This window comes from Ambystoma mexicanum, chromosome 6q (assembly GCF_040938575.1).
Source record: "Ambystoma mexicanum isolate Mex_15411 chromosome 6q, UKY_AmexF1_1, whole genome shotgun sequence".
NCBI lineage: Eukaryota > Metazoa > Chordata > Amphibia > Caudata > Ambystomatidae > Ambystoma > Ambystoma mexicanum.
The window spans coordinates 1,625,233,650-1,625,261,443 of record NC_090937.1 but is presented as its reverse complement, the minus strand read 5'-3'; the positions used below and the strand labels follow the sequence as shown (position 1 = coordinate 1,625,261,443).

The 27,794-nt window shown below is 46.0% G+C and overlaps 1 protein-coding gene across 4 annotated transcripts in view; it reads left to right on the top strand.

Annotated features, from left to right (window-relative positions):
- LOC138516922 (transcription factor COE3-like) overlaps positions 1-27,794 on the top strand; it is a 550,133-nt gene that overhangs the window by 366,118 nt on the left and 156,221 nt on the right. For all 4 annotated transcript variants that reach the window (XM_069632382.1, XM_069632383.1, XM_069632384.1 and 1 more), the window contains exon 7: positions 4,303-4,384. In XM_069632382.1, coding sequence (XP_069488483.1) covers positions 4,303-4,384 — 82 coding nt within the window. The remainder of the gene's footprint in view (positions 1-4,302; positions 4,385-27,794) is intronic.

Here is a 27,794-nt window from a genome sequence, read left to right as displayed (position 1 = left end):
TCTATGGGCCTATCTATCTATCTATCTATCTATCTATCTATCTATCTATCTATCTATCTATCTATCTATCTATGATTCTATCTATGGGCCTATGTATCTTTCCAGGGGCCTATCTATCTACAGGCCTATTCATATATCGTTCTTTCTATCTTGGGTTCTATCTATCTATAGGCCTGTGTAGCTATCTATAGTTCCAGTTTTGGTTCTATCCATCTATCTATGGGCCTACCTATCTATACCTATCTATCTGTTTATCTGTCTATCTATGGGCTTATCTATCTGTTTATCTACTTTTGAGCCTATCTATCTATCAATGGTCCTATCTATCTATCTATGGGCCTATCTATCTATCTATCTATCTATCTATCTATCTATCTATGGGCCTATCTATCTACAGGCCTCTCTATCTATCTATCTATCTATCTATCTATCTATCTATCTATCTATCTATCTATCTATCTATCTATCTATGAATGATTCTATCTATGGGCCTATGTATCTTTCCAGGGGCCTATCTATCTACAGGCCTATTCATATATCGTTCTTTCTATCTTGGGTTCTATCTATCTATAGGCCTGTGTAGCTATCTATAGTTCCAGTTTTGGTTCTCTCCATCTATCTATGGGCCTACCTATCTATACCTAACTATCTGTTTATCTGTCTATCTATGGGCTTATCTATCTGTTTATCTACTTTTGAGCCTATCTATCTATCAATGGTCCTATCTATCTATCTATGGGCCTATCTATCGCTTTATCTCCCTATATCTATCTCTCACCTTGTACATATTCCTATGACACTTAAGGTGAAAAATAACAATTTGGTTTGCGTAATTTTGGTAAGCGGCTGAGAGGGTGAGTGCTCGCTTTCACTCCTGTATCACGCCTTTGCACACATGCCTGGGTGGTGTGTGCTACTCTATAATAAGCCTGTATTAGACACATTGGATCCTTTGCACCAGTGCACGTCTAATTCTGCATAGTTTCACTACTAGGGGAGACAGTGCACGGACCTTTCAATGCGTATTTCCAGCACTGCAAAGTGTGCACTCGTGAGCAGGCAAAGTTATTAACCCTAGTGCAGCTTTGCCCAGGTGTCAAACAATGTGTTTTGGTCCTGGCACTAAAACCGTGCAGGATTGCACTTTACAGCAGTGCATGTAACCCGGCCCCCGAGCTTATAATTGAATGATAGCTCCCACGCCCCCTACATAAAGGTCTCCTGGCACTTATGTGCTGGCCCCCACCTTCCCATTAACACGGGCTGTCAAGCAGCACTGCACACGTAGTAATTAGAACACATATTAGAGTGGACATATACTAAAAATCTACCGCGGAAATTAGGAAGCACTGTACAAATAATTCATTATTGAACTTGATGTAACTGGTAAATATGCAGAACCTAAAAATGAAGACAGCACACATGAGTGAATTAACTAAAGTATGTTGACCGCTTTTGGCAGGAACACCACTCGACTTTAACAAACATTAGCAGCAATGAGGTATGAAACTATCGCCCTTCGTTATGATATGATATTTATAACGCGCTTAATACCCAGAGGTTTCTAAGCGCAGACCCGGGGATCGAACCTGTGGTGTTTCCTGTTGTTTTTCTTTTAAGGAGAGCACGTTGCCCCTGAGCTATCCTCCCGAGACTGCGAGTAGATTAGATTAGACAGTGATTAGATAAATGAGAGCCTAACGCAGAAGAGGCGCGCCTGCAGCACCCCCTGGCCCTCTTGCCCAGCACTCACCCCTCTTTCTATACCCATTACTGCAAGTGACTCAGGCTCCAGGGAAGACAAAGGATACAGCCCACGCCTCTTGGCATCGATGAGATGTGCCTTACTCTACAGCAGATGGCATGGCCTTAGAAAGGCGCGAGCTTGGGAACTGTTGCATAGGCCGAAGACGAGTTTTCTCGCCAGAGGAATAAAAGCTGGCATGGCGCCTCCGGCCAAACTCAGAGTCAGGTGGAAGGGCGAGGAACCAGCGCCATGAGGGTCAGCAGAGGAAGGTCGGCCATGAGGTATGAACTGCCCCAGGGAGAGGCTTCCCTGGGCAGAAGTCTGCTTGCAGTTCCATTGACCTTGGGTTTGGCCCTGCCTTCTCCGTCCTCTTACCAAGTCGTGTTCTTGGTTGGCACCGGGGTATGAGGGCCCTATTAGCCGGGGGTGGGGGGGTGCAGAATATTGCTCCTGTCCCTGTGCTGGTTGCATAAGCAGCTCGCGCCTTGAGGGCTGGGTCCCCGGAGCCACACCCCTCGCAGCTACATGGAGGACATGCCATGGCACCTCTGTATGCCATGTAGAGCTTGCTTTATATGTGGGCGGAGGGTCCTTCTCCCATGTAATGATGTCAACGAAAACCTTTAATACAAATGTTTTTTTTTTTTTTAATGACTTTGCTTTCTTGTTAAAGTTTTACATCATAAGTTATTTTCATTTGTAAGAGTCGGTCTTTTGTTCAAATTACAGTCCCTAGGATACCGAAATCTGCTTTCACCTAAAATGGCCAATGCACAACTCTTGTTTGTGCACAAAGCGCATTGAGGCCACACAAGTGGGGAAAGAGCGCTATATAAATAACAAAATACAATACAACAGAAATACAATTTCTTCACTTGCACTGGATTTCTTTAATTAAAACAAACTTTGTGCCTCTTCATTTTTACTTTGGGTGAATTATGGGTGAGTTATTCTGTCTGTGGACCTGGGTGTTGGGGAAAGAGGCTGTTGGTACTTGGAGAGGGGGTGCTACCTCAACACCAAGAGGCAGTTCTTAATACTCGTAGGGCCTGATGGCATTTTTTGCGCAATGCAAAGTGACACCCTGAATCACAGAGCGGTGCAAAGTGCATTTTTGCAGTGCAAATTCACCTTACACTGGTGCAGGGTGACTTTGTAGTGCAAAAATACTGGTGCAAAGTCATTAGCACTGCAAACATACACTTTGCACTGCGCTAAAAATTCCATGTTCCAGGCCCTTTAAATTGTACACATGCGCAGGGCTGACATGTCTCTCATCACGTGTGACACAGAAGACAGTGCTGCAGGCGCCCCCCAAACGCGATGAGAGAAGATGCCTGCGTTAGGGTGGGCCAGGGCTGGGACCAGCAGCTGTGTGCTAGTTCTGCTTCGATAGTATTACAATGGGGACAGAAAAACTACAAGCTCCAGAATGCAGCGTTCTGTTGGCTGAGAAGCCCAGACTGGCTGAAGGTGTTGCGCGCGGCATGGACTGCTTGGCAGCTCAGAAAACATATTAGTCCTTTAGAAAATGACAGCTCTGCACCTCTGAGACAAATTACTTTTTTATTGTGCTGTGATGCAGAAAGCAAGCACCCCACACGTGATATTTTGCTTTAGGGTGACATTCCTATGCGTTTTTACTGTATAGTGCGCTCTGCACTGCTTCCCTTGTTTAATGTATTATATTTACATAAAAGTTGCCCCTTAAGCCACTAAACTAAAATGATGTTTTCTACTACTGACGAGGCCCCAGAGTTATAAAACATGTCTGTGGTTGTTGTATACCGTTGAGAGAAGGGTTTCTTTGGCTGACAGCACCTATATGATATGATAGTTTATTTATATAGCGCCTATACACAATGTGTTTCAAAGCGCTTATTGTGTCATTAGCCTGAGTAAAAGAAGTAAGAATAGTGTTACTGCACACTGCCAAATCCTGTGCACTGCCCTGTGTTCCATGTTCAATGACAGCACTTGTGCATAGAGTGAGAATGATTGTTGAGTGTACCCCCCAGAAACATGTATCCACGAGGGCTACACAACCTTGTTATGAAAGTTGTTGAATGGATCTATGGATTTGAAGGTAGCTCAGTGGGTTAAGAGCCTGGTGCCCGGGCCTGTGTGTGAACTGTGCATCACATGATCTAATTCTGACAAGTCTACTCAACCTTTGTACTTTGAGAAAAATGAGTTATGTTGAACAGGGCCAAGAGTTGGGTCTTGTCATTTACAGTGCTTAGAAGCTTCGAGTCAGTGGCAGTAGGCGCTGTGGGATAATCTTCTCTCGTCTCTTAGATCTTTTCCTTTGAGGTGCATGTGAAAGTGGAGACCGGTGACTGCATGCATGAGACACAGCTCTTATTTCCCAGGCCATTCAAGCTCCACTTGTACCTTCATTTATTAATGAGGTGGAGTAAATGGCCTCTGAGGGAGTGAGAAGGCGCTCAGACGGGGACGCCGGCTGCCGGTTGCGATGGCGCGAGAATCTGTGACCCTCTTACCTGGGTGGAGACCCACTAACCTTGCCTTGTTTCTCCTTCTCCTTGTCTCAGGTTTTTCCTCAAGTTCTTCCTTAAATGTAACCAGAACTGTCTGAAGAATGCCGGCAACCCCCGGGACATGAGGCGCTTCCAGGTGAGTGCAGGAGCATGGGTGCATGCAACACCCTAGGGGGCCAGGTGATAGCATGGGAGCAGCATTGGAAAGTTCCGTAAGAAGTCACCACTCGTGCCCAAGCGACCGCAGCACACATCTGTGGGCATCAGGCCTATCAGCGACTGTGCCAACTTTGCTGTGAATGCATTGAGTTATCAGGCATTCAAATGATTTATTAGACAGCAAGTTAGAAACCAGCCTGGGATAGCATTGGGGGTGCCTTGGAACTTACCCCCTAGCTTCACCAGGTTCCTTTCTTTCTCTCTCTGGATGTCTCATTTGCTCCCTTTTCTTCCCCTCTTTCTCTGTTTGCTATTTTTTATCCTCTGTCTATTACTCTCAATCTCCTTTGCTATTTATCTATTGACTCCCCTCTGTCTCTCCCTCACATTCTCTTGAGTGTTTGTTTTAGTGTTTTATATAGTGCTAATATTCTTCTCCCAGGTGCTTCCAGGCACTATGAGCCACTGCAGTATTCTGCAGTTCCAGAAAGGGCACGGTGCAGGTAGCCTTACTAAATTGAGAATCATAGCACAATGGTTTACGATGAATAGTGTGTAGCAGAAAACATTGCAGAGGTAAAATCTGAGTTTTCTTGACTGAGTTTCAAAGGAAATATATTTGGATGGTGGGTTAGGGTTATAGTTAATGTGGGGGATGTATGGGGATGATGTGGTGGGTCTCCCCACATATACTTGCACTGAAAGGACCTAAAAGAAAACAGAAAACGTGATGTTTCGTCCTGATTGTTTTGTTGTTGTTATGATCACCTAGATCCATACACAGCAAGGTCTGTGCTAGGGCTGCGAGCAGTCCGAATGACCCCTTACCGCCCATTCTATAAGTGGGGGGCTTGCTGTCCCCAAGAGTGTATTGAAATGAGCATGTGCTTCCGACTGTACGTTTCCTGCTAAATGTAATTCTCTGGCCATACTTTGTTCTCTCCTTCACACTTTCTCTTGCTTAATAGCCGCTCTCCCCACCCCACGCATGCCTATTTTTCTCTGTTTTCATTTGTCTGTTTCCCTGGCAAGAAATCCCTGATAAGCCCTTATAAAAATGCTGCGAGAATTGTCACGGTGCTGTCTTTGAGGGTGCCGAGGGAAACAGGTGGACATAAAAAGCCTTTGAGGTTAAACAGTTTGTTGAAAATGCTTATTTGTTGTTTCAGTTATTGATTTAGTATTTCTGTTGTTTACTTGTTGCTTTAGGTGTTGTTTGAGTTGCTGATTTGGAGTTTGCATTGTTGTTTGAGTTATTGATTTAGTATTTCAGTTGTTTATTTGTTGCTTTAGGTGTTGTTTGAGTTGCTGATTTTGGGTTTTGAGTTGTTGTTTGTTGTTTGAGTTATTGATTTAGTATTTCCGTTGTTTATTTGTTGGTGATTTTGGAGTTTGAGTTGTTGTTTGTTGTTTGAGTTATTGATTTAGCATTTACGTTGTTTATTTGTTGCTTTAGGTGTTGTTTGATAGGCCGATTCGGTGTTTGAGTTGTTTTTTGAGTTATTGATTTATTATTTCCATTGTTTATTTGTTGCTTTAGTTGTTGTTTGAGTTGCCGATTTGGTGTTTGAGTTGTTGTTTGAGTTATTGATTTATCATCTCCATTGTTTATTTGTTGCTTTAGGTGTTGTTTGAGTTGGTGATTTTGGGTGCGAGTTGTTGTTTGTTGTTTGAGTTATTGATTTAGTTTTTCTGTTGTCTATTTGTTGCTTTAGGTATTGTTTGAGTTGCTGATTTTGGGGATTGAGTTGTTGTTTGTTGTTTGAATTATTGATTTAGCATTTTCGTTGTTTATTTGTTGCTTTAGGTGTTGTTTGAGTTGCTGATTTGGTGTTTGAGTTGTTGTTTATTGTTTGAGTTATTGATTTAGTATTTCAGTTGTTTATTTGTTGTTTTAGGTGTTGCTTGAGTTGCCGATTTGGTGTTTGAGTTGTTGTTTGAGTTATTGATTTATTATCGCCATTGTTTATTTGTTGCTTTAGGTGTTGTTTGAGTTGCTGATTTTGGGGTTTGAGTTGTTGTTTGTTGTTTGAGTTATTGATTTAGTTTTTCTGTTGTTTATTTGTTGCTTTAGGTATTGTTTGAGTTGCTGATTTTGGGGATTGAGTTGTTGTTTGTTGTTTTAATTATTGATTTAGCATTTCCGTTGTTTATTTGTTGCTTTAGGTGTTGTTTGAGTTGCTGATTTGGTGTTTGAGTTGTTGTTTATTGTTTGAGTTATTGATTTAGTATTTCAGTTGTTTATTTGTTGTTTTAGGTGTTGTTTGATTGGCTAATTTGGTGTTTGAGTTGTTGTTTGTTGTTTGAGTTGTTAATTTAGTATTTCAGTTGTTTATTTGTTGCTTTAGGTGTTGCTTGAGTTGCTGATTTTGGGGTTAGAGCTGATGTTTGGTGTTTGAGTTATTGATTTAGTATTTTAGTTGTTTATTTGTTGCTTCAAGTGTTGTTTAAGTTGCTGATTTGGTGTTTGCGGTGTTGTATGAAATGTGCATTTGTTGTTTGAGTTGACATATGTTGCTTATGTTCTTGATTGGTTGTAGATTTGTTGTTTAAGTTGCTGCTTTGGTATTATAGTCCATGTTGCTTCCCTTCCCTGTCCACTTAGAGGCTGGAAAAATATTGTTTCCTTGCATTCCCAGTTGAAACTCCTATATCTCTCCTATCTGTCATCATTTCACCAGAATAATAAAGGCAGTGGTTGTAAAATCAAATGCCCTTTGACACAGGAAGTTACATCCTGTAAACTTTAATCTCGATGACTTCAGATGTAATTACATCACATCGCAGTTGATCCTGATTCATACATGTTAATCCTGGCATACATTGACAGCTAGTAAATAATTAGAAACCTCACAGATGAACTATAAAAGCCAGGGATGGTAGTTATCACAAGGGGCAGAAGCATTGCTTTTTTAAACACTGCACCCGCCATCACTTGATGTACCCTGAAATCGGGCCCGTTAGGCCCACTCTAGTGCCTGTGGTAGTGCCTGTGGTATGGACTTTCTGCACCAGCTTCCATGAGTCATGACGACTGCAATGATGGCTCTTTCTAAAGGCACAGTGTTGTTATCACATGGTCTCAACCGAGGAACCGGAGTCGGCGCCATTGCTCCAAAGAGGATCTTGGTTTGTTGCCGGCTACAAGTAGAAGTCAGCCGTTTCCTCATGGATGCTGAGCGTGCATCAGGACACCTGTGTCTGACTGAAGCACCAAGAGTTTCCTAGTTTACGATGCAGCGCTTCCTACTAGCATTAAGATGTTGTGTTATAGAGAGTGGACCGCTTGGTTCTGATCTTTCTAAACCGCAAGTGTGTGTGTCAGTCAACGTGTGGGGTGTGTGGTTGAGGGTGTCGAGGAACCATTCCATTATCTTTGTGCGGTCGTGGTGAAGAGTTACCAGGCCTGCCTGCCCTACGTGTGCAAATGGGTATGTTCTTGATGGATCTGGTGTAGGCGTGGAGGGAAGGAATAGGGTGAGTCTTTGCAGTTTGAGGTAACAGGTAGTCGGCGTGCCGGTGAATTTCAAGGTGTTGGCCTGTGAATGTGTGGGTGGGGTTATGAGGGAAGTGAAGTTGTGTGGTGCGATGAGATCAAGGTGAGGGGCCCCCAAGGTTTTGTTCTGTCAGCTAGCATCCAGGTTGGACCCCCTGGGCATTGGACATTGCAAAGCTATGGATGATGCTGGGACTGCCTCCTGTCGGGTGCCACCGTGGCTGGTGAGGGATGCTGCAGCCATCACATGCCATAACAGTAATAACAAACACTAAATGACCCTTCGTGCAGGTTCTTCCCACTTCTAAGCACTGTGACAAAGGGGGGTTATACGTATTTACCACTTTAATGATATTGAATGCATTGGTCTGGGAAGGATTAGGAGATGAAGGGCACATGATCATTGGCTGTGCAGGTGGGATTGAGTCATGTCGGCCTGATGAAGGTAACCTCTGGATTTGGAGTCTGAAACCCATGACTCTCCAGATGTGTTGGACTATGACTTCCATGAGGCTTCCCCATTGACTAAGCTGGCTAGGGCTGATGGGGGATGTAGTCCAAAACAGCTGGAGCATCAAAGGAGGCAGATCCCTGATATAGGTTGTGTTTTGCAATTTGGTCATGTATGTCAGAGGCGTGCATCAATGCATCACAATGGAAGCTTATAGAGCATTCCAGCTGTTGATGTTCTGCTATATTAGTAGGCAGAGGGCGGCACACAGCTCGTCAGAGCAGGATTACACGGTGCCGGCCCGAGATCTCGCAGCCACCTGCACACCCCCACTGGTTTCTGCTATCTTCATTTTGAGACCCCGTGAGGCCCTCACTGCGCTCAGCATAACCGGCTCAGGCTGGCAGGCTGTTACTGGCCCTGCACCCCCAAATAGTGGTAGTTACCGCCATACCAATCTTTAATAATTAATGGGACCGCTCTTTAATATATAGATCCTGGCTGATGTGCTGTTCATTTGTCCAAGGAGAGGACTGCTTGCTGCTGGTCCAAGCATTCTTAGGGTGCCCTATTCCAAGAAAAGCCATCATTGATTGTACTCATAATATGGCCTTCAAACCCCTGCAGGGGGCGGCGGACATGGCCGCTAACGACCCGCCAGTCCGAGCCAAGATAGGGCAGTGGTCAGTTAACAGCCATATCTGCCCTCTCTGCCGGGCGGGGAAAGCCATACGCAGCCTGGGGTTTAACCGTAGCCCAAACTAACTGAAACAAGGCTGCAACGAGCCCAAAGTAGCCCACCCGTCATAGATTGCAGTGCGAACGGAGCAGGAATTATTGATTCGTGCCCGAGAAAGACAGTTTGTGAATAAACTGTCTTCCCCGGTGTCGAATATGCATTTGTATATCTTTCCCACTGTTGTCTAACTGACACATGTATTTGTATTTCTCTTTTAATTTATTTATTTTGAAAGTGAAAAGTCCTGAATTAAGATGCCCTGTACCAGGGGCATGTTGGGGAGTGGGGCAGCGCCATTGCTGCGTGCCTTACACCCCATTACAAGGTTGAGATGTGGTGTAGATGGGAGCCAGTCAACGGGGAGAGCGCTTGAGCTTAGCAATTAGAACATTTAGAAATGCATGTGTCTTGTCCCCTTAAACATCACTTTTCTCCACATTCCAAGTAGAGGGTCGCGGGCTGTATATAGAGACCCTAGTTCCTGTATAATGCTGCTTATTGTGGGGTCCCGTCCTGTTGGCAGGGCTATTCTTCTTTAGACTCGTGTCTCTCTATAGGCCAGTAGTCTATTTCAGAGCCTGTCGTCGTCGTTATGTCTCCACATGTCAGACTGTTCCCTTTGGCCTGGAAGTGGATCATCTTTGACACTATGATGTTGATCGCCCCCTAGTGGCCAGCCGGCTGGGCTCCACGAGGGGCTTGCTCCAGGGAAACCTCCCTGGCGCTGTCCATTCACATCTGCCCAGTTGTGGATCTTCGGCCCCGCGATGAGTCACTCCCACACCGGATGTTGAGCGCCCGCGACCGCCTCACTCACAGCACCGCTGCCTGGCATTCGCCTGCTTTCTACCCCATCGCCCCCTCTTAGTTATCTCCAGGGTGGGGCGCGCTGAAGCCCTCTCCAGTGTATTATATTTCCAAGGTCCCATTTAGAGCACGTGCCTTCCCAGCAGGGCTGATTAGAGAAGCATCCGGGAACTGCCTCTTCACAGTCTGATGCAATTAAAGGCAGAGTGCTAGGAAAATAGCAGTCACGTGCTAAAGACCCGGATGGACCTCGGGGAGGACTAGACGGCTGGTCCTCTGGTTAAAAGTTCTAGTGTAGAATAATAATAGCGATAGAAAAGTCACATATTACAGGAGATGCATGTGCCTCTATAAGAACATTGCAGGTTCCATGCACAGTCATAAGGAAACAGACAGACTGCCGTTAAAAGTTATTATAATTATTCTTTTAAAGCACGCTTAATACCAGCATGTGGTTTCTGAGCGTGGGACCGGGGTTTGAACCTGAGTTACGCTATGTTGGTTTGCTGCCAAGACAAGCAAATTGCCCTTGAGCTATCCTTCCTCCGCTGGTGTGCCCTTTTTTCATATATTTTGGGGTATTTTGTTCGTTCTAATACATTGTGAAACCATCAACTATTAAATACTTGGCCATTGCTTTCTCAATTTTAAGCAGATTAGAAGAGACAGTTTATTTGAGCTTTGTAATCCACACCAGCAAACAGAAGACTGGCTTCATTTTCTAGCAGACAAGTCCTCTTACAGCAAACTGCATAGCAGACTGTGCTTTTTTTAGCGGTAGTGTCAGCGCTTGATTTGTGGGGGTGTTTGCCAAGGCTCGGCCCTGGCACTTATTTCTGGGCCCCAGCACTTTTGGTCTCAGACACAGTTTGATTGTAATGTAGTGTTTTGGTAATTTTATTATTGTAACTGTCAGTCACTTAATAAACACCTATAGAATCAGAGCAACATGTGAATGATTGTGTTTAAAGACACTTAAACGTGTCTCATGTCAAGACACGACGAGTATGTTGTTTTGTGTATGTTGATTGGAATTTATAAATCACACTTCCACCGTAGTGAGTAAATCCGTCAACCACAATAAGCCAGAGAGAGTAGTAGCTTTACCCACATATATGTTGGCAGCATGGGGAGCAGCAGTGGGTAGTGGCAACGGTGGGCGCCGAGCTGCCCATCCTGGCGCGTCATGTGCATGTTAAAAAACTATTTGAGCCCTGGCACTTATTATTTTACAAATTAAGCACTGGGTAGTGTCCACCTAGAACAACCACTACAAGAGGCTTCCTCTCTGTGGACCATGAGACGTGGGAATGTGGGCTTGACCACCACTAGCACCATAGGAGGGGGCGCCGGCCAATCAGGAGGCTCATAACGCAGGCTGTACGGTAAGGTACAATTCCAGGTTCCAAGCTCAGCCAGCGCCCGTTCCCTACCATGTTAGGCAGAATCATACGCAGTGGCCTTAGGGACCACTGCACACAATTAAGACTACTAGTGGCAATACAAGTTCACCTTTGGTACAAGCCTGTACTACACAGAAAGAGTGGTAGCAGTGGCTGAGCAGCCATACTTATCTCAAGAGCAAGTGAGCAGTAGCAGAGATTACACAAAGGACTACAATTACAGTGACTCAAGCAAACACTGACACAAGATTTCCGGGTAAAATATATAAGTACATTTACTTTTAAACCATCTGTTCACAAAACACTTAACTTCTAGTAAAATAAAACCACACTTCAAATACGCTACACACAACCAATTCCCCTTGTGCAGTACAAGATTTGAAAGACCAGTGTTATGAAACATAGACGTTACCGGGAGTACATATACAATCACTTTTTGACAGCAATGACAGTTCGGTCTTACTAAAGATAAGCGTACCCGCGAGAAGAAATGTAACACTTAGCACATGAATTAACACAAGAGAGTTGGGGATAAAAATCATAGGCAATACTTTTGTCAATGCAGATAGAATCAGAGGACCCTTTCTAACAATTGAATGAAAGTCAATAGGCCTGAGCCAGTATTAAGTGGAACAGGGTTCCTGTTGCCAGGGATCACACAGTCAGAAAGTTCACGATTCGAGGTTGCCAGGAGTACTTAGATATTGTCACAAAAGGAAGCAAAATTTACAAGAGGAAAGGATTAGAAAAGGGTAATCCTTTGGTGAGGAAGACGGGTTCACCCCAATTCCTCGAAGTCAGACACAGTACCTTATTCGTTGAAGAAAGCTGGTGCCACGGCAGTTGTTCCTTGTAGTTACCTGCAGACTCATGGTTCCTGTAGCTTCAGTCGTGGGGACAAGAAGGAGGACGTCTGGAGCGATCTGCACTACCCAGGGATGAGGCCAGCAGTAGCGAAGCAACGGTGTATAAAAGGTGCGCTACTTTAAAACAGGAGAGGCTCTTCAGATGGCTATGCGGACCACTACAGCAGTGTGCAGTGATTTCAACCATGAAGAGGATCCTCTGGCTTTGGAAGGTGAGCTGGTTGATTCCACCAGGCTCAAGGGAAGACGACTCCGGACTGGATCTTCTCTGGTCGCTGAAGGGTATATAGCTCAGGACTGCAGCAAGGCTTCACCGGGACTCAGGAGTTGCAGCAGCCGTCTTCTTCTCTGCTTCGCTTCAGTTCCTGGCAGTTCCAGTGGCAACTCTGACTTCCAGCCCAAGAGTCTTGCCTTTTCTGCCAAAATCCACCATTCACACAGCCTGCTGTCAATCACTCAGCATCAGGGTTGTCCGACCCGGACAACCTGCTCAGCCAATCAACACAAAGTGTGACTTGTGTCCCCAAGGAGACCCTGTGCAGGGGGTGACTAAACCCGTCCCTCACATTCAGCCCACCTAGACACCCAGACGCCAAAGGAGAGCTTCTGGACAGAACCCTGCCAAAGGGCGGCGAACAAAGAAGGCAAACCTGGTTTGATGCGAAAAGTAAGACACAAGAAGGACCTTAACAAAAAGAAATGGTGACTAAACCCGATCGGAGACAAAATAAAAAGTATTTGGTCAAGCGGGTTTATGTTCAAGGCTAAAACAGTAGCCTAAAACAGTACCACGTTTATATACCTTAATCACGGTAGAAAAGTTAGGGTAGATACCACTGCCATCAGCCAAGTCTAAATGTTAAGAGAGCAAAACAAAGCTCCAAGAGGCACAGACAAAAAGGGGTAGGAATTAACCCTTTCCAATACTCCATGTAAGATGGGGTGTACTGGGTCTGTAATTTAAAAATACTACATAAAGTTAATGGCAACTTTACATGTTTCTGGGGGACACTAGTCAGCCCCAGAAAAATGGAGTCAGTGGGAAGTCTCGAAGACAACCTGGTGTCACTGCACTGAAGGTGCTGTGTAACACATACAAAAGTGGGGCTCATGGAGGGGTGTGGCTCCAGAGTCCAAGATCACACAAAAAGTATAAATACACATGGCAAAACACAGGTAAGAGTGGGAAAAATGCTCACACTCATCCCCAGTGGAAAAAATAAACCCCTGAAATCCAGCAAAGCTGCTGAGGGACTCACTAGGTGAGGGAAATTAGCCATAAAAGAGAATGTTCCCTTACAACCCTGCTCCCCCTTCACCACTTACCACTCATGCAGTTCCCTACAATGATGCAAAGGATGTTGTTTTGAATTTTTTAAGGAAAAAAAAGAAACGTCCCTTTGCTGTGCGGCCCGGCACCATGGAGTGCTGCTATCAGTGAAATCCCTTTTCCATATTGATGATGTCGCTGTCATCAACATGGAAAATGGACTACACTGACAGCAGCACTGCGCGGTGCCGAACCGCACAACAAAGGTACGTTTCTTTCTTTATTTAAAAAAAAAAAAACAACTCCATTATAACCCTTATAGTGCACTACACGGGTGCTACTGGCGATATTTACCGATGTGGCAGGCACTGCTTCTTCCTCTTGCTATGGCCCTTAATTTGTGCGGCGGAGCGTTACTGACAGGGTCGGCCCACCACCTCGGTTAATATCACCTCACTAGAAGCCTGCATTTCACGATTCACTTTTTCGCCCTCCTCACTCTCTCCGGATCTCTGCAGGTCCTACCCGCTTGTAAACTGCTGCCTTCCAAGCTTCCCTTCGTGATGCCTAAACACTGGATAGTGGGCAAGGAGACAAGGGCTACTACCTCTGTCAAAGGTGAGGCCTGCTTTTTCCTCCCTGCACACGCTCTAATAGCACTTTGTAGCAGCAGAGTGCAGCTGTTAGGCTTTTCACAGTTGCGCTCAACCGCAAATCTTCCCAGTGATTTCTGTACGGTATATAGGTAATGCCATCAGCGTACAAGAACATGTCTCTTTCAGCCCCTCCACTCTAGGATGAAGCAGATACGAGTTACTTGTTAGAAATTCTGGGGGCGCCGATGGCTAGATCGCTGAGGAATGGGAAGTTTCTGAGAATCTGGACGGGTTTTCAGGATATCTCTCATTAGTACCTGGGGGGTGGGGCGGGGCGTGGCTTTGTCCTTTCAGCCAATGGGGAGGCTCGGAACGGGGCATTACCATACAGTAATCCCGCTGCTCTGTGCATCCTCGTGGCTGGAGACCGCCTTCTCCCCTGCCATGAAAGAAGGTAAGTGCCCAACCCTCCTGAGAATGAATGTGCATACATTTAGAATCATTGTATGCAAATTTATCTCATGAATATTAACGAGGGATGTCCTGAAAACTTGCAAGGCCTGGAGTTGGACAACCCTGGAAAGACCTACCTGGTGTCAGTTCCAGTTGCATATTGGGTACAACATCCTCCCCACCAATTCTAAGGGTTCCAACAGTCCCATAACCTCCTATCATCATACTACTCGTGGGCAGTGGAAAGATTCGAGAGTAGACTTGCAATAGCCCTCTTCTCAGACAGAAATAAGTCGCTTGATGCCAACTCATTGCTATTGAGCTCACAATCTCCGCAGCCACCACAGAAGACGCCTGCTGTTGAGTAAGTGAGGTTTCAGTACCCCCCGCCCCTCGACTAACCCCGTTGCCCAGCCTCACACTCTAGTGCAGCCAATAGGACCTGGACAGAATTGGGACTGTCACCTCACCTCCCTCCATGAGTGCCCTGTCCCTATCACAACTATATGTAGGACCCTGTGTATATCCAGTCCCCTTGGGTTCCTATAGGTTTGGTCTCTGGTCTGATCCTAGATCTACGTGTTATACATTCCCTAACATCTACTGATCAGCTCTTATGCAGCACTGTCAATGGGGCGGAGTGAACAGGTCTAGACCAAATGAGCAGTACAACCGACACCACGCGCGTGGAGATGCGCCAAGGAGGGTGAGGTTTAAAGCCATTCTAAAGGCGTGTTGGAATGCCAAAGATGGTCGTGAGAATGTCCCAATAGTGGTCTTCCCCTAGAGTGACTCTAGATGAGTGCAGGAGGCATTGTGGGACATTTTCTCAGGTCTCCATGGGTGTCAGAAAGGCCTCCTATTTACCTCACCTGGGAGTGAAGGGGAAGATGAATGTTGTGGTCAAATGGCCAGCATTGGAACCTAAACCTCTACTGTTTAATCTTGGCGTTGTCCAACTCCAGGTCTTGAGGGCTGGTTCCATGTCGGGTTTTCAGGATACCCCTCATTAATATTCATGAGATAAATTTGCATAAAATGATTCTAAATGTATGCACATTTTTTCCTCATGAATATTAATGAGGGATAGATATCCTGAAACCCATCAGGATCCCGGCCCTCAAGGCCAGAGTTGGACAACCCTGCTAAACCATAATGAGTGACCCCGGGACAATCCTTTATACTCTCTGAGTCTGCAACCTGATGTGTCTTTCCTAGTGGCATTGATAGATGATTATCTAAAAACATGTGGATTGAGTATTGGAATGACAAATAAATAAGGAGGCTGGTCAGAAAAATACTAACATTGGAAGACATTGCATGTTTTTTTAAGAAAGAATTTCGAAATAACTTTTGCAGACTCTTATTCTTAGCATGTATACTTTCAAGAAAGATGTACATTTTTATGATTGTTTCAGCCAGCCCAATAAGCATGACTGTCCCTGAGATACAGTCATTTCTATGCTAATGTCTTGCCCAATAAGAGTCGACTCTCTTTGGAATGCCTGCCTGGCCCCAATCTTGGAAGTCCAGCCATCAGCCAGTGGCTTCCCAGCAAGGAGAGAGCCAGGGAATCATTTAGGGGTCACCAGAGGTCGCAACTGCGACCTCTGAGGTCTCCTTTGCGACCTCTAAATTTGTTTTTTTTGTTAATGCAAGCTCCTGGGCTGTGGCTGTGGCCAGCTCCTTGTGGCTCTTTACTTCTGGAGTGGCTGGCTTTCTTGTTCAGGCCCCTTAAAAAAAGAAGAACAATAAGAACAGGAGTGCCACAAGTCTAACACTTTTAGCACCGACCCTAAATAAGAAAGAATAAGAATACCAAACAATCTTTATTTCAGGCACACTTCAAGGGGCGAGTCACTGATTTAGTCTGTTCTTAAATGCTTCAACTCAGCCTTTTCATTCTTCTGAGGTCGATAAATGAGTACCAACACAGGTTGGGTGATATTGGGTGTATATTTTTTTCTATATAAAGTGCTTAAGCGTAAGTGCTATATAATAACACATCATTACCATTTGGTCATGGACGTCTGCTTGCATTCACAGTAATTTGTTATTTGGGCCTATAAACACTGATCTTAACGATACATATGGCTATCCATTCTAGTATGAAATGTACATCACATTATAGTGATATTGTAAACATATTTTTTGTAGTGTACAATGCTATGTGATGCCACTTCCTGTTTTGTCAACGGGTAAAAGGTCGTGTTCTATTACTTCCCGCGTTATCACTTCAAGGTGGGGTCAAATGACATCACTTCCTGTGATGTCATCAGGGGTCAAGGGTCGTATGGTGTCACTTCCGCTACCCCTGGCATTTTGGTGAAATGACGTCCCTGGAGAGAGCCCTGCCCAAACCAAATCTCTCAGGCTGTGCATTTCCAGATGTTTTGGACTACAAATCCCATAATCCCCCACCAGCTAGAGTTGATGGGATGTGTAGGCGAACAAAATTTAGAGTCCAAGATCATATATCCCTGCTGTCACACAGTGGTATCCAGGGATTGGATAGGATGGTAGAGGAAGTTTAGGATAGTAGTTTAATATAGGCTTGGAATTGCCCAGTTGTAGATCTGGAGTGTTTTAAAAAGAACTGAGTTAGAAACAACAAACTTCTAGAGTAATAATACGTGGGAATAAATGCCCCCATCCTATCATATTAGGATATTACACATCACTGAGGAGTTCTGTGACCAAACAGCGGAACAAGGCTGATGGGCGAGCTCCTTTATAAGGTCCCTGAACTCCAAGGAGACTCGCAATATCCTTTTTACATACGGTATGGGATATTACCATTCCCCGTTAATATCTGGACTCTTCCAGTGGCTGACACATCTAATCAATGGAGGATCTGGATTAAAAGCACAACTATTATGCAGCTTCTGATACGTTACACACAAATTGTTATGTAAGTTTATTTATGAAAATGAATATTGTGTGTTGGTTTAAAAAAACCATTCACAATACACACAGAGGAGTTTAATAACATACATCTAAAAAGTTTTTTTTGTACAATATATACAATATATATACAATAACATGCAGATTCTTCTTACTCTTGTGTGTTCAACTCCAGCGGTGCACAAAATAAACAAACTACCATAACGCGTTCCTTACCCGTTAATGGCTGCCAGGGGGCACAGAAAGCTATTTTACTAGATAGAAGTTTGGAAAGCTCACAGCTTTGATCAAGTGCAGCAGTAGCAGCTAGAATTCTGCTCTGTCGTCCCCCAGCAGCCGACATTGTGACCTTCCAACAGAGGCGTAATAACTGGTTACAGAGCAGTAGTGATGTCATTTTCTTATTAAAGGTCAGTAGTGATGTCACTTTCTTATTACAGGTCAATAATGCTGTCAAAGCTAGACTGTAAGAAGAACATGATTTGCAGGTTGTTACCACAGGCATTACAGGCCGCCATGCATTCCACATCCACTACGGTGGACACTGACAAAGTATGCACAACTAAAGGGAATGCATGCAAGGTTTTAAAAGGGCCAATGTTGTTTCATAGATGAGGCTGCCATGCTCATCGGCTTCACCCCTTCACCAGTGCATAGCAGTGTAGGAGATATTTCTGGGGCAAATATGAATTCAGGAAGTGCCCTGCCCCCTCGCTCCCAATCAAGAGCATCACGCCAATTGAAACGATTTGGATTCTTCCTTGCACAGTATAGACCATAGATGTGTTAATAAATAGACACCATCCTGATCAGACTTGAAATGCGCATCACCTCACTCTGTGGCGCAAAACCTCTCCTTCTTGTCCAAAATTCACTTTACATACAAACAGGCTGGAACTACCATTTAATTTGGATTATAACTGTAAAACAGGCAGAAAGGGGAGATTTTTACCTCTAGCACAAAGCTGGAGGTAAAATTCCCACTTTGCGCCAAACTCCAGATTGGGCAGTGCGGTAAATACAGTCGTAATAGTGTTACTGACACATTTTCCCACTCCGCCCACCTCGTGATGAGGTCCAAACTATTTATCATCACTTGGATCGATGTTGGAGCTTTCAAATTTCCCCCCAAATGACTCCAGTGTCTGTTGACTATGCAAGACTTAATTACAATATGAATTAATATGGACATGCTAGGGATCTACTTCTGTATGCCCACCCTATCAATAAGGAGAAAATATTAATTCAAACATATCCCCACCAATGGTTTTTGTTATGTACTTACCTTAAATCACTAACGGTTTATACTCAGGAAAGATTATCAGGCCTCTTGGGTCCTAGGAAGCATAGGGACCTGGTTAGACGGCTTCTCCAGAGTCAGTTATGGATGGCCTCCAGCATCAATCCCCCTGTTTGCCTCTCCTGATCTCTGGTTATGGATGGCCCAGCCTCTGCCTCTCTTGTTGCTCTCTCCAAATGTCAGTCCCCTTTTTTCCTTGTCTCAGCCACCTCCTTCTGTCTCCCTTGCAATTTTGGTTCTCCCCCTTTCCCATTGTCCATTTACTTTTAAAAACGTCTAATGACATGATCTGTTCTTTCCTGAGGAGAGGGGTATACCTCCACCCCCTGTCTCGTGTGGCATTTGCTGGTGCCTGTCAATTCTCAGTTACCCCAGGACACCACCAACACAAGCTGAATTTAATTTCAAGTATCTTATACTGTTCAAAATCCATGAGACGCATCTTCATTACCCAATGGTGGCCCATTCACCCCAATAAACCTCTTCCCAGGCACAAGCTCTGTCCCCTTCCTGGCTCTGCTGAGGATTCAAGGAGTTTTCCAGATGGAGAGGTGAAAGGTGTTTGACCTTTGTGATCTGATGTGGGGGAAGGCTTCATTGGGTGTTCCAGCCCAAGCTCAAGTCCGTTCTTATGAACAGAAACTATAGGTTTTAAATGTCACAATGTATTTCTTTACATGGGGCCTGCTTTTATATTTGACATCATATCGCATATACATTTTCTCCTGCACCATGCCATCAATATTTGCCTTTATATTATAAGATACTAACGGTACCACCCGGGGTTGCCCGGGTATGCATGTGGGGGTCTGCTATAGACTTGTGTATGTTTTATTGTGTCATAACCTCTGATTTCTGAAAAAAATTGCAAAATCGGAAATCACCTATACAGAAACAAGCCGCTCCAGCCCTGTGCAGGTCGCATGAGTGGGGTTGGTGAAATTTGACCATCGCCAGACTGGTATGCTGACCTTGTGTCCTAACTTCCTATTTTTGAACAAGTCGCAAAATCGTCAATCTCCCAAAATCGCCTATACTGATAGCACAGGGCCGGACCCTGCCCTGTGCCGGGCGAATGGGTGGGGTTGCTTAGATTTCACTATTGTCAGTACACCCCAGACTGGTATGTCGACCATGGGCCAAATTGTCAGCCAACCAACAGTTATGGGGTCGGGGCCAAACCCGAACATACAAACAAACTTTCACAAATATAAACATAGATTTTTCATTTCTCTGGCAATGGATTTTTGTTTTTCATGTGTTCTTAGTTTCATCACAACTGCAAAATGCTCAGACTTCTCCATGGCAGTGCTCTGTTAAAGCAAATCTGTACTTTAGTGAATCTGTCACCTATAATGGAATATACACCCCATTTCTTTCAGCCTTGTTGGAATCATGGGACAATTAATTTTTATTTTCCTTTTGCTGCAGACTATATTTGAGGGGCTTGGAACTTGAAGCTTAAAGGCTGGGCTTTTTGTCTACCAGTCAACAGTGTGCTTTCAAAATTCCTGCACGGCTGGGCCTATATTTTAGCCTGATGCAGTTCACTTGTCGTGCGGTGAAAATACCCTACGGTGGCACATTTGGACATTATTTTATGGCAAAGGAGCCATAGCAGTGTCTCTCGCCTCATTCTGCTCGTCCTTCTATACTTAGTGGTCAGCCTTCCTTTGCAGAAGAGGTTTATGCCAGCAGTCCTCATGCACCCATTGGCGGCAGGATAAGCTCCATGACCCGTCCATTGGCTGGCTGTCTGAGAAGGTCCAATTCAAGACACCACACATGGGCCACCCTACGCATTTTATGCCAAGGAATCGGAATCGTATAGAACATAGCTCAGTGGGTTGAGTACCTACTGTGTAAGCCGCAGGTCTCAGGTTTTGAACCCACCGGGCCAGCTCAGCCTTTTATCTTTCTATGGACAATAGAATAAATATCACTGATCTGAGTGATGATTGCAGCTGGTGCTAGGGTGCACAAAGCTGGTTCGGTCTCTGGTGTGCGGCGTACTTTCAATCCATATTATTGGTGTTATCTGGTGAGAAAGCCAAACACTTATGTACCCTCATCTTGGCCTACGGGCACCTGGGAGGTGATGCTTCTTGATGGGATGAGGGGGCAAAGATGGGAATCTGAGTCTCCCAGAGCTGGAGCATTCTGAACAAATGCTCTAGAGTAGTGTGGCCCCCAGAATGCACAGCATGGAAAGTGCACGGGTATAGTGTGGTGAAAGGAGGGTAAGTACTGGAGCAGAGGACGTTGTAAGTGGGCAGAGTGGTGCCGCCGGAGTGGCAGTCAGTGAAGGGAAGGAAGCAGACAGAGATGGGTTAGGATAGTATGCATGTTAGACATGGCATCTCAGGTAGGAACCAGGGAGTGTTCTATCACGGCTGACGTACTGTGTGATCTTGTGCACACATTCTCCCCTCTTGTCCTCAGTAAGTTATGACCAAATGGGCATTATCCGACAGGGCAGAGACAGTGAAGCCGAGGGATAGGGGCACTGAAACAAGTCTACCAGTCAGGGCCTCTGCTCCGCCTATGCCCCAGGGCTATCGAAGCTAAGCTTCCATCGTGCATCCCGGCGGCGCTCCCAGTCTCATTTGGCGGCCATGTACAGCTGTGATAATTATGGCATGCTTGCATGATTAGCATCGCTCCAGATTTGCATAGCATGATGGCAGTTCCTGGGAAAGAAGAGATAGTGGCACAGTGAGGAGGATGGGGACCAGCAGGTGGAGACTTCAAGCCGGAAGGGGGTTTCGTTTAGAGGCACTCCCCCTGTGAAGATACAAAAACCACTCCTATATTTGTACGTTTTTGGGCGATGAGTGTTGCTTTAGCCGCACACATAAAAGCAAACATTATTGGGTTCTACCTGCCTCACATATCACTCCTTAGATCTGCCTTAGAGCTGTGTCCCCAGTCACTCCTTACATCCGCCTTAGAGCTATGTCCCAGCCACTCCTTTGATCTGCCTTAGAGCTGTTTCCCCAGTCACTCCTTAGATCTGCCTTAGAGCTGTGTCCCCAGTCACTCCTTACATCTGCCTTAGAGCTGTGTCGCAGCCACTCCTTAGATCTGCTTTAGAGCTGTGTCCCCAATCACTAGTTAGATCCGCCTTAGCGCTGTGTCCCCAGTCACTCCTTAGATCTGCCTTAGAGCTGTGTCCCCAGTCACTCCTTACATCCGCCTTAGAGCTATGTCCCAGCCACTCCTTTGATCTGCCTTAGAGCTGTTTCCCCAGTCACTCCTTAGATCTGCCTTAGAGCTGTGTCCCCAGTCACTCCTTACATCTGCCTTAGATCTGTGTCCCAGCACCTCTTTAAATCTGCCTAAGAGCTGTGTCCCCAGTCACTCCTTACATCTGCCTTAGAGCTGTGTCCCAGCCACTCCTTAGATCTGCCTTAGAGCTATGTCCCAGCCACTCCTTTGATCTACCTTAGAGCTGTTTCCCCAGTCACTCCTTAGATCTGCCTTAGAGCTGTGTCCCCAGTCACTCCTTACATCTGCCTTAGAGCTGTGTCGCAGCCACTCCTTAGATCTGCTTTAGAGCTGTGTCCCCAATCACTAGTTAGATCCGCCTTAGCGCTGTGTCCCCAGTCACTCCTTAGATCTGCCTTAGAGCTGTGTCCCCAGTCACTCCTTTAATCTGCCTGAGAGCTGTGTCCCAGCCACTCCTTAGATCTGCCTTAGAGCTGTGTCCCCAGTCCCTAGTTAGATCAGCCTTAGACCTGTGTCCCCAGTCACTCCTTAGATCTGCCTTAGAGCTGTGTCCCAGCCACTCCTTAGATCTGCCTTAGAGCTGTGTCCCAGCCACTCCTTAGATCTGCCTTAGAGCTGTGTCCCCAGTCACTAGTTAGATCTGCCTTAGAGCTGTGTCCCCAGTCACTCCTTAGATCTGCCTTATAGCTGTGTCCCAGCCACTCCTTAGATCTGCCTTAGAGCTGTGTCCCAGCCACTCCTTAGATCTGCCTTAGAGCTCTTTTCCCAGTCACTAGTTAGATCTGCCTTAGAGCTGTGTCCCCAGTCACTCCTTAGATCTGCCTTAGAGCTGTGTCCCCAGTCACTCCTTAGATCTGCCTTAGAGCTGTGTCCCAGCCACTCCTTAGATCTGCCTTAGAGCTGTGTCCCCAGTCACAGTTAAATCTGCCTTAAAGCTGTGTCCCCAATCACTAGTTAGATCCACCTTAGAGCTGTGTCCCCAGTCACTCCATAGATATGCCTTAGAGCTGTGTCCCCAGTCACTCCTAAGATCTGCCTTAGATCTGTGTCCCCAGTCACTCTTTAGATCTGCCTTAGAGCTATGTTCCCAGTCACTCCTTAGATCTGCCTTAGAGCTCTTTCCCCAGTCACTCCTTAGCAGCTTTAGAGCTGTTTCCCCAGTCTCTCTGTAGATCCGCCTTAGAGCTGTGTTCCCAGTAACTCCTTAGATCTGCCTTAGATATGTTTCCCCAGTCACTCCTTAAATATGCCTTAGAGCTGTGTCCCCAGTCACAGTTAAATCTGCCTTAAAGCTGTTTCCCCAGTCACTAGTTAGATCTGGTTTAGAGGAGTGTCCCCAGTCACTCCTTAGATCTGTCTTAGAGCTATGTCCCCAGTCACTCCTTAGATCCACCTTAGAGCTGTGTCTCCCGTCACTCCTTGGATCTGCCTTGCAGCTGTTCCCAGTCACTCCTTAGATCTGCCTTAGAGCTATGTCCCAGCTACTCCTTAGATTTGCCATGGAGCTGTTCCCCAGCCACTCCTTAGATCTGCCTTAGAGCTGTTTCCCTGCTATTCCTTAGATTTGCCATAGAGCTGTGCCCCAGTCACTCCTTAGATCTGCCGTATAGCTGTTTCCCCAGTCACTCCTTAGATCTGCCTTCGAGTTGTTTCCCCAGTCACTCCTTAGATTTGCCTTAGAGCTGAGCCCCAGTCACCCCTTAGATCTGTCTTAGAGCTGTGTCCCAGCTACTCCTTAGATTGCCATAGAGCTGTGCCGCAGTCACTCCTTAGATCTGCCTTAGAGCTGTGTCCCAGCTACTCTTTAGATTTGCCATAGAGCTGTGCCCCATTCACTCCTTAGATCTGCCCTAGAGCTGTTTCCCCAGTCACTTGTTAGATCTGCCTTAGAGTTGGGTCCCCAGTCACTCTTTAGATCTGCCTTAGAGCTGTGTCCCAGCTACTCCTTAGATTTGCCATAGGGCCGTGCCCCAGTCACTCCTTAGATCTGCCTTAGAGCTGTGTCCCAGCTACTCCTTAGATTTGCAATAGAGCTGTGGTGCCCCAGTCACTCCTTAGATCTGCCTCAGAGCTGTTTCCACAGTCACTAGTTAGATCTGGCTTAGAGGAGTGTCCCCAGTCACTCCTTAGGTCTGTCTTAGAGCTATGTCCCCAGTCACTCCTTAGATCCACCTTAGAGCTGTGTCTCCAGTCACTCCTTGGATCTGCCTTACAGCTGTTTCCCCAGTCACTCCTTAAATCTGCCTTAGAGCTGTGTCACAGCTACTCCTTAGATTTGCCATGGAGCTGTTCCCCAGCCACTCCTTAGATCTGCCATAGAGCTGTTTCCCTGCTATTCCTTAGATTTGCCATAGAGCTGTGCCCCAGTCACTCCTTAGATCTGCCTTAGAGCTGTTTCCCCAGTCACTCCTTAGATCTGCCTTCGAGTTGTTTCCCCAGTCACTCCTTAGATCTGCCTTAGAGCTGTGTCCCAGCTACTCCTTAGATTTGCCTTATAGCTGTGTCCACGGTCACTCCTTAGATCTGCCTTAGAGCTTTTTCCCCAGTCACTTGTTAGATCTGCCTTAGAGCTGTTTCCCCAGTCACTCCTTAGATCTGTCTTAGAGCTGTGTCCCCAGTCACTCCTTAGATCTATCTTAGAGCTATGATCCCAATCACTCCTGAGATCCGCCTTAGAGCTGTGTCGCCAGTCACTCCTTAGATCTGATTCCGAGCTATGTACCCAGTCACTCATTAGAACTGTGTCCCCAGTCACTCCTTAGATCTGCCTTAGAGCTGTGTCCCCGGCCACTCCTTAGATGTGCTTTAGAGCTATGTCCCCAGTCACTCCTTAGATCTGATTTTGAGCTCTGTCCCCAGCCACTCCTTAGAGCTCTGTCCCCAGCCACTCCTTAGATCTGCCTTACAGCTGTGCCCCCAGCCACTCCTTAGATGTGCCTTAGAGCTGTCTCCCCAGCCACTCCTTAGATCTGCCTTACAGCTGTGCCCCCAGCCACTCCTTAGATCTGCCTTACAGCTGTGCCCCCAGCCACTCCTTAGATCTGCTTTACAGCTGTGCCCCCAGCCACTCCTTAGATCTGCCTTACAGCTGTGCCCCCAGCCACTCCTTAGATTTGCCTTACAGCTGTGCCCCCAGTCACTAATTTTGTTGTACGCTTCTGGACTTGCCAAAAAATGAAAATGAAAGGTGAGCCTTGATGGACTGATTGATTAGCATAGGCTATATAGTGCACCAGAACCCCAGCGGGTCTCCTTAATTGAAAATGGTTGCATTTGTTGTCAATTTAATGGACATTGACAGTGTTTTTTAAAAAAAAATATTTTGCGCTTTTAAATATTGTGTGCTGTGAGGAGAGGTGAAGCAGAAATAAGGCCTGGAGTGGGAGATACAGCACAGACAGCACAGACACAACACAATATCTTCTTTATGCTTATGAATGTGTCAATGAGGGGGAGATGTGGGTTAATGTTAATGTTAAAGTTATTTGTACCGTCCAACAACTGAATTGGTCCCCAGGCGCTCATGCAGGTCTGCAAACCAGAAGGCGCGGTGTGTTAGTAAGGTGAAGAGGGAGTAGGATAGTGAGAGAAGTGGTGTCCTGTTGGCAGCTTCAGTTCGCTTTACACTGTGCGCTGAGCTTTGTTGCGAGTATTGGATCGATGTCAGTCCTCATGTGCTGTTGGTGCGGCTTATGTGTTGTTTGTTTATTGTTGCAGTGTGGTGAAGTGCAAGAGGCTTGGTGCGCAAGAGGTGGTTATGTGAGTTTTGTGTGAGTTGAGTATGCAGTAATGTTGAACTTTTTGTTTAGTGGCTTACATGTTTTGCAGCTCATCTTCGCAGTATGGCTACATGCCTTGATTTGATAATCCTGTATGGTGGGGAAGAGGCCTAAGTCTCACAATACACTACGTTTCACCATACAGTAGACAAAGATGTAGGCCACACCTAGTTCTGAGTGTCCTGCAAGCGGTTTAGAGACCTAGGTTTCATAATACATTGCGTTTCACCATATAGTAGGAAACGATGGAGGCTATACCTAGATTTGAGAGTTCTGTATAGTGGGAGAAAGGCCCAGGTTTCATAATGCACTAAGTTTCACCATATAATAGACAGATGGAGGTAAGCCCTATATTTGAGAGTCCTGTAGAATGGCTGAGATGCAGCTAATGTTTACAATTCTATCTAAGTGTGGCACTTGCTAACATTCACAACCTGTCCAGGTGTGGCACTTGCTGACATTCACAACCTGTCCAGGTGTGGCACCTGCTAACATGCACAACCTGTCCAGGTGTGGCACTTGCAAACATTCACAACCTGTCCAGGTGTGGCACCTGCTAACATTCACAACCTGTCCAGGTGTGGCACTTGCTAACATTCACAACCTGTCCAGGTGTGGCACTTGCTGACATTCACAACCTGTCCAGGTGCGGCACCTGCTAACATGCACAACCTGTCCAGGTGCAGCACTTGCTAACATTCACAACCTGTCCAGGTGTGGCACCTGCTAACATTCACAACCTGTCCAGGTGTGGCAGCTGCTAACATTCACAACCTGTCTAGGTGTGGCACTTGCTAACATTCACAACCTGTCCAGATGTGGCACTTGCTAACATTCACAACCTGTCCAGGTGTGGAATTTGCTAACATTCACAACTTTGTCCAGGTGTGGCACCTGCTAACATTCACAACTCTGTCCAGGTGTGGCACCTGCTAACATTCACAACTCTGTCCAGGTGTGGCAGCTGCTAACATTCACAACCTGTCCAGGTGTGGCAGCTGCTAATATTCACAACCTGTCCAGGTGTGGCACTTGCTGACATTCACAACCTGTCCAGGTGTGGCAGCTGCTAACATTCACAACCTGTCCAGGTGTGGCACTTGCTAACATTCACAACCTGTCCAGGTGTGGCACTTGCTAACATTCACAACCTGTCCAGGTGTGGCACCTGCTAACATTCACAACCTGTCCAGGTGTGGTACTTGCTAACATTCACAACCTGTCCAGGTGTGGCACCTGCTAACATTCACAACCTGTCCTGGTGTGGCACTTGCTAACATTCACAACCTGTCCAGGTGTGGCATCTGCCAACATTCACAACCTGTCCAGGTGTGGCACTTGCTAACATCCACAACTCTGTCCAGGTGTGGCACCTGCTAACATTCACAACCTGTCCAGGTGTGGCACTTGCTAACATTCACAACTCTGTCCAGGTGTGGCACCTGATAACATTCACAACCTGTCCAGGTGTGGCACTTGCTAACATTCACAACTCTGTCCAGGTGTGGCACCTGCTAACATTCACAAATCTGTCCAGGTGTGGCATCTGCTAAGATTCACAACCTATCCAGGTGTGGCACCTGCTAAGATTCACAACTCTGTCCAGGTGTGGCACCTGCTAACATTCACAAATCTGTCCAGGTGTGGCATCTGCCAACATTCACAACCTGTCCAGGTGTGGCACTTGCTAACATCCACAACTCTGTCCAGGTGTGGCACCTGCTAACATTCACAACCTGTCCAGGTGTGGCACTTGCTAACATTCACAACTCTGTCCAGGTGTGGCACCTGATAACATTCACAACCTGTCCAGGTGTGGCACCTGCTAACATTCACAACCTGTCCAGGTGTGGCACTTGCTAACATTCACAACCTGTCCAGGTGTGGCACTTGCTAACATTCACAACTCTGTCCAGGTGTGGCACCTGCTAACATTCACAACTCTGTCTAGGTGTGGCACTTGCTAACATTCACAATCTGTCCAGGTGTGCCATCTGCTAAAATTCACAACCTGTCCAGGTGTGGCACCTGCTAACATTCACAACCTGTCCAGGTGTGGCACTTGCTAACATTCACAACCTGTCCAGGTGTGGCA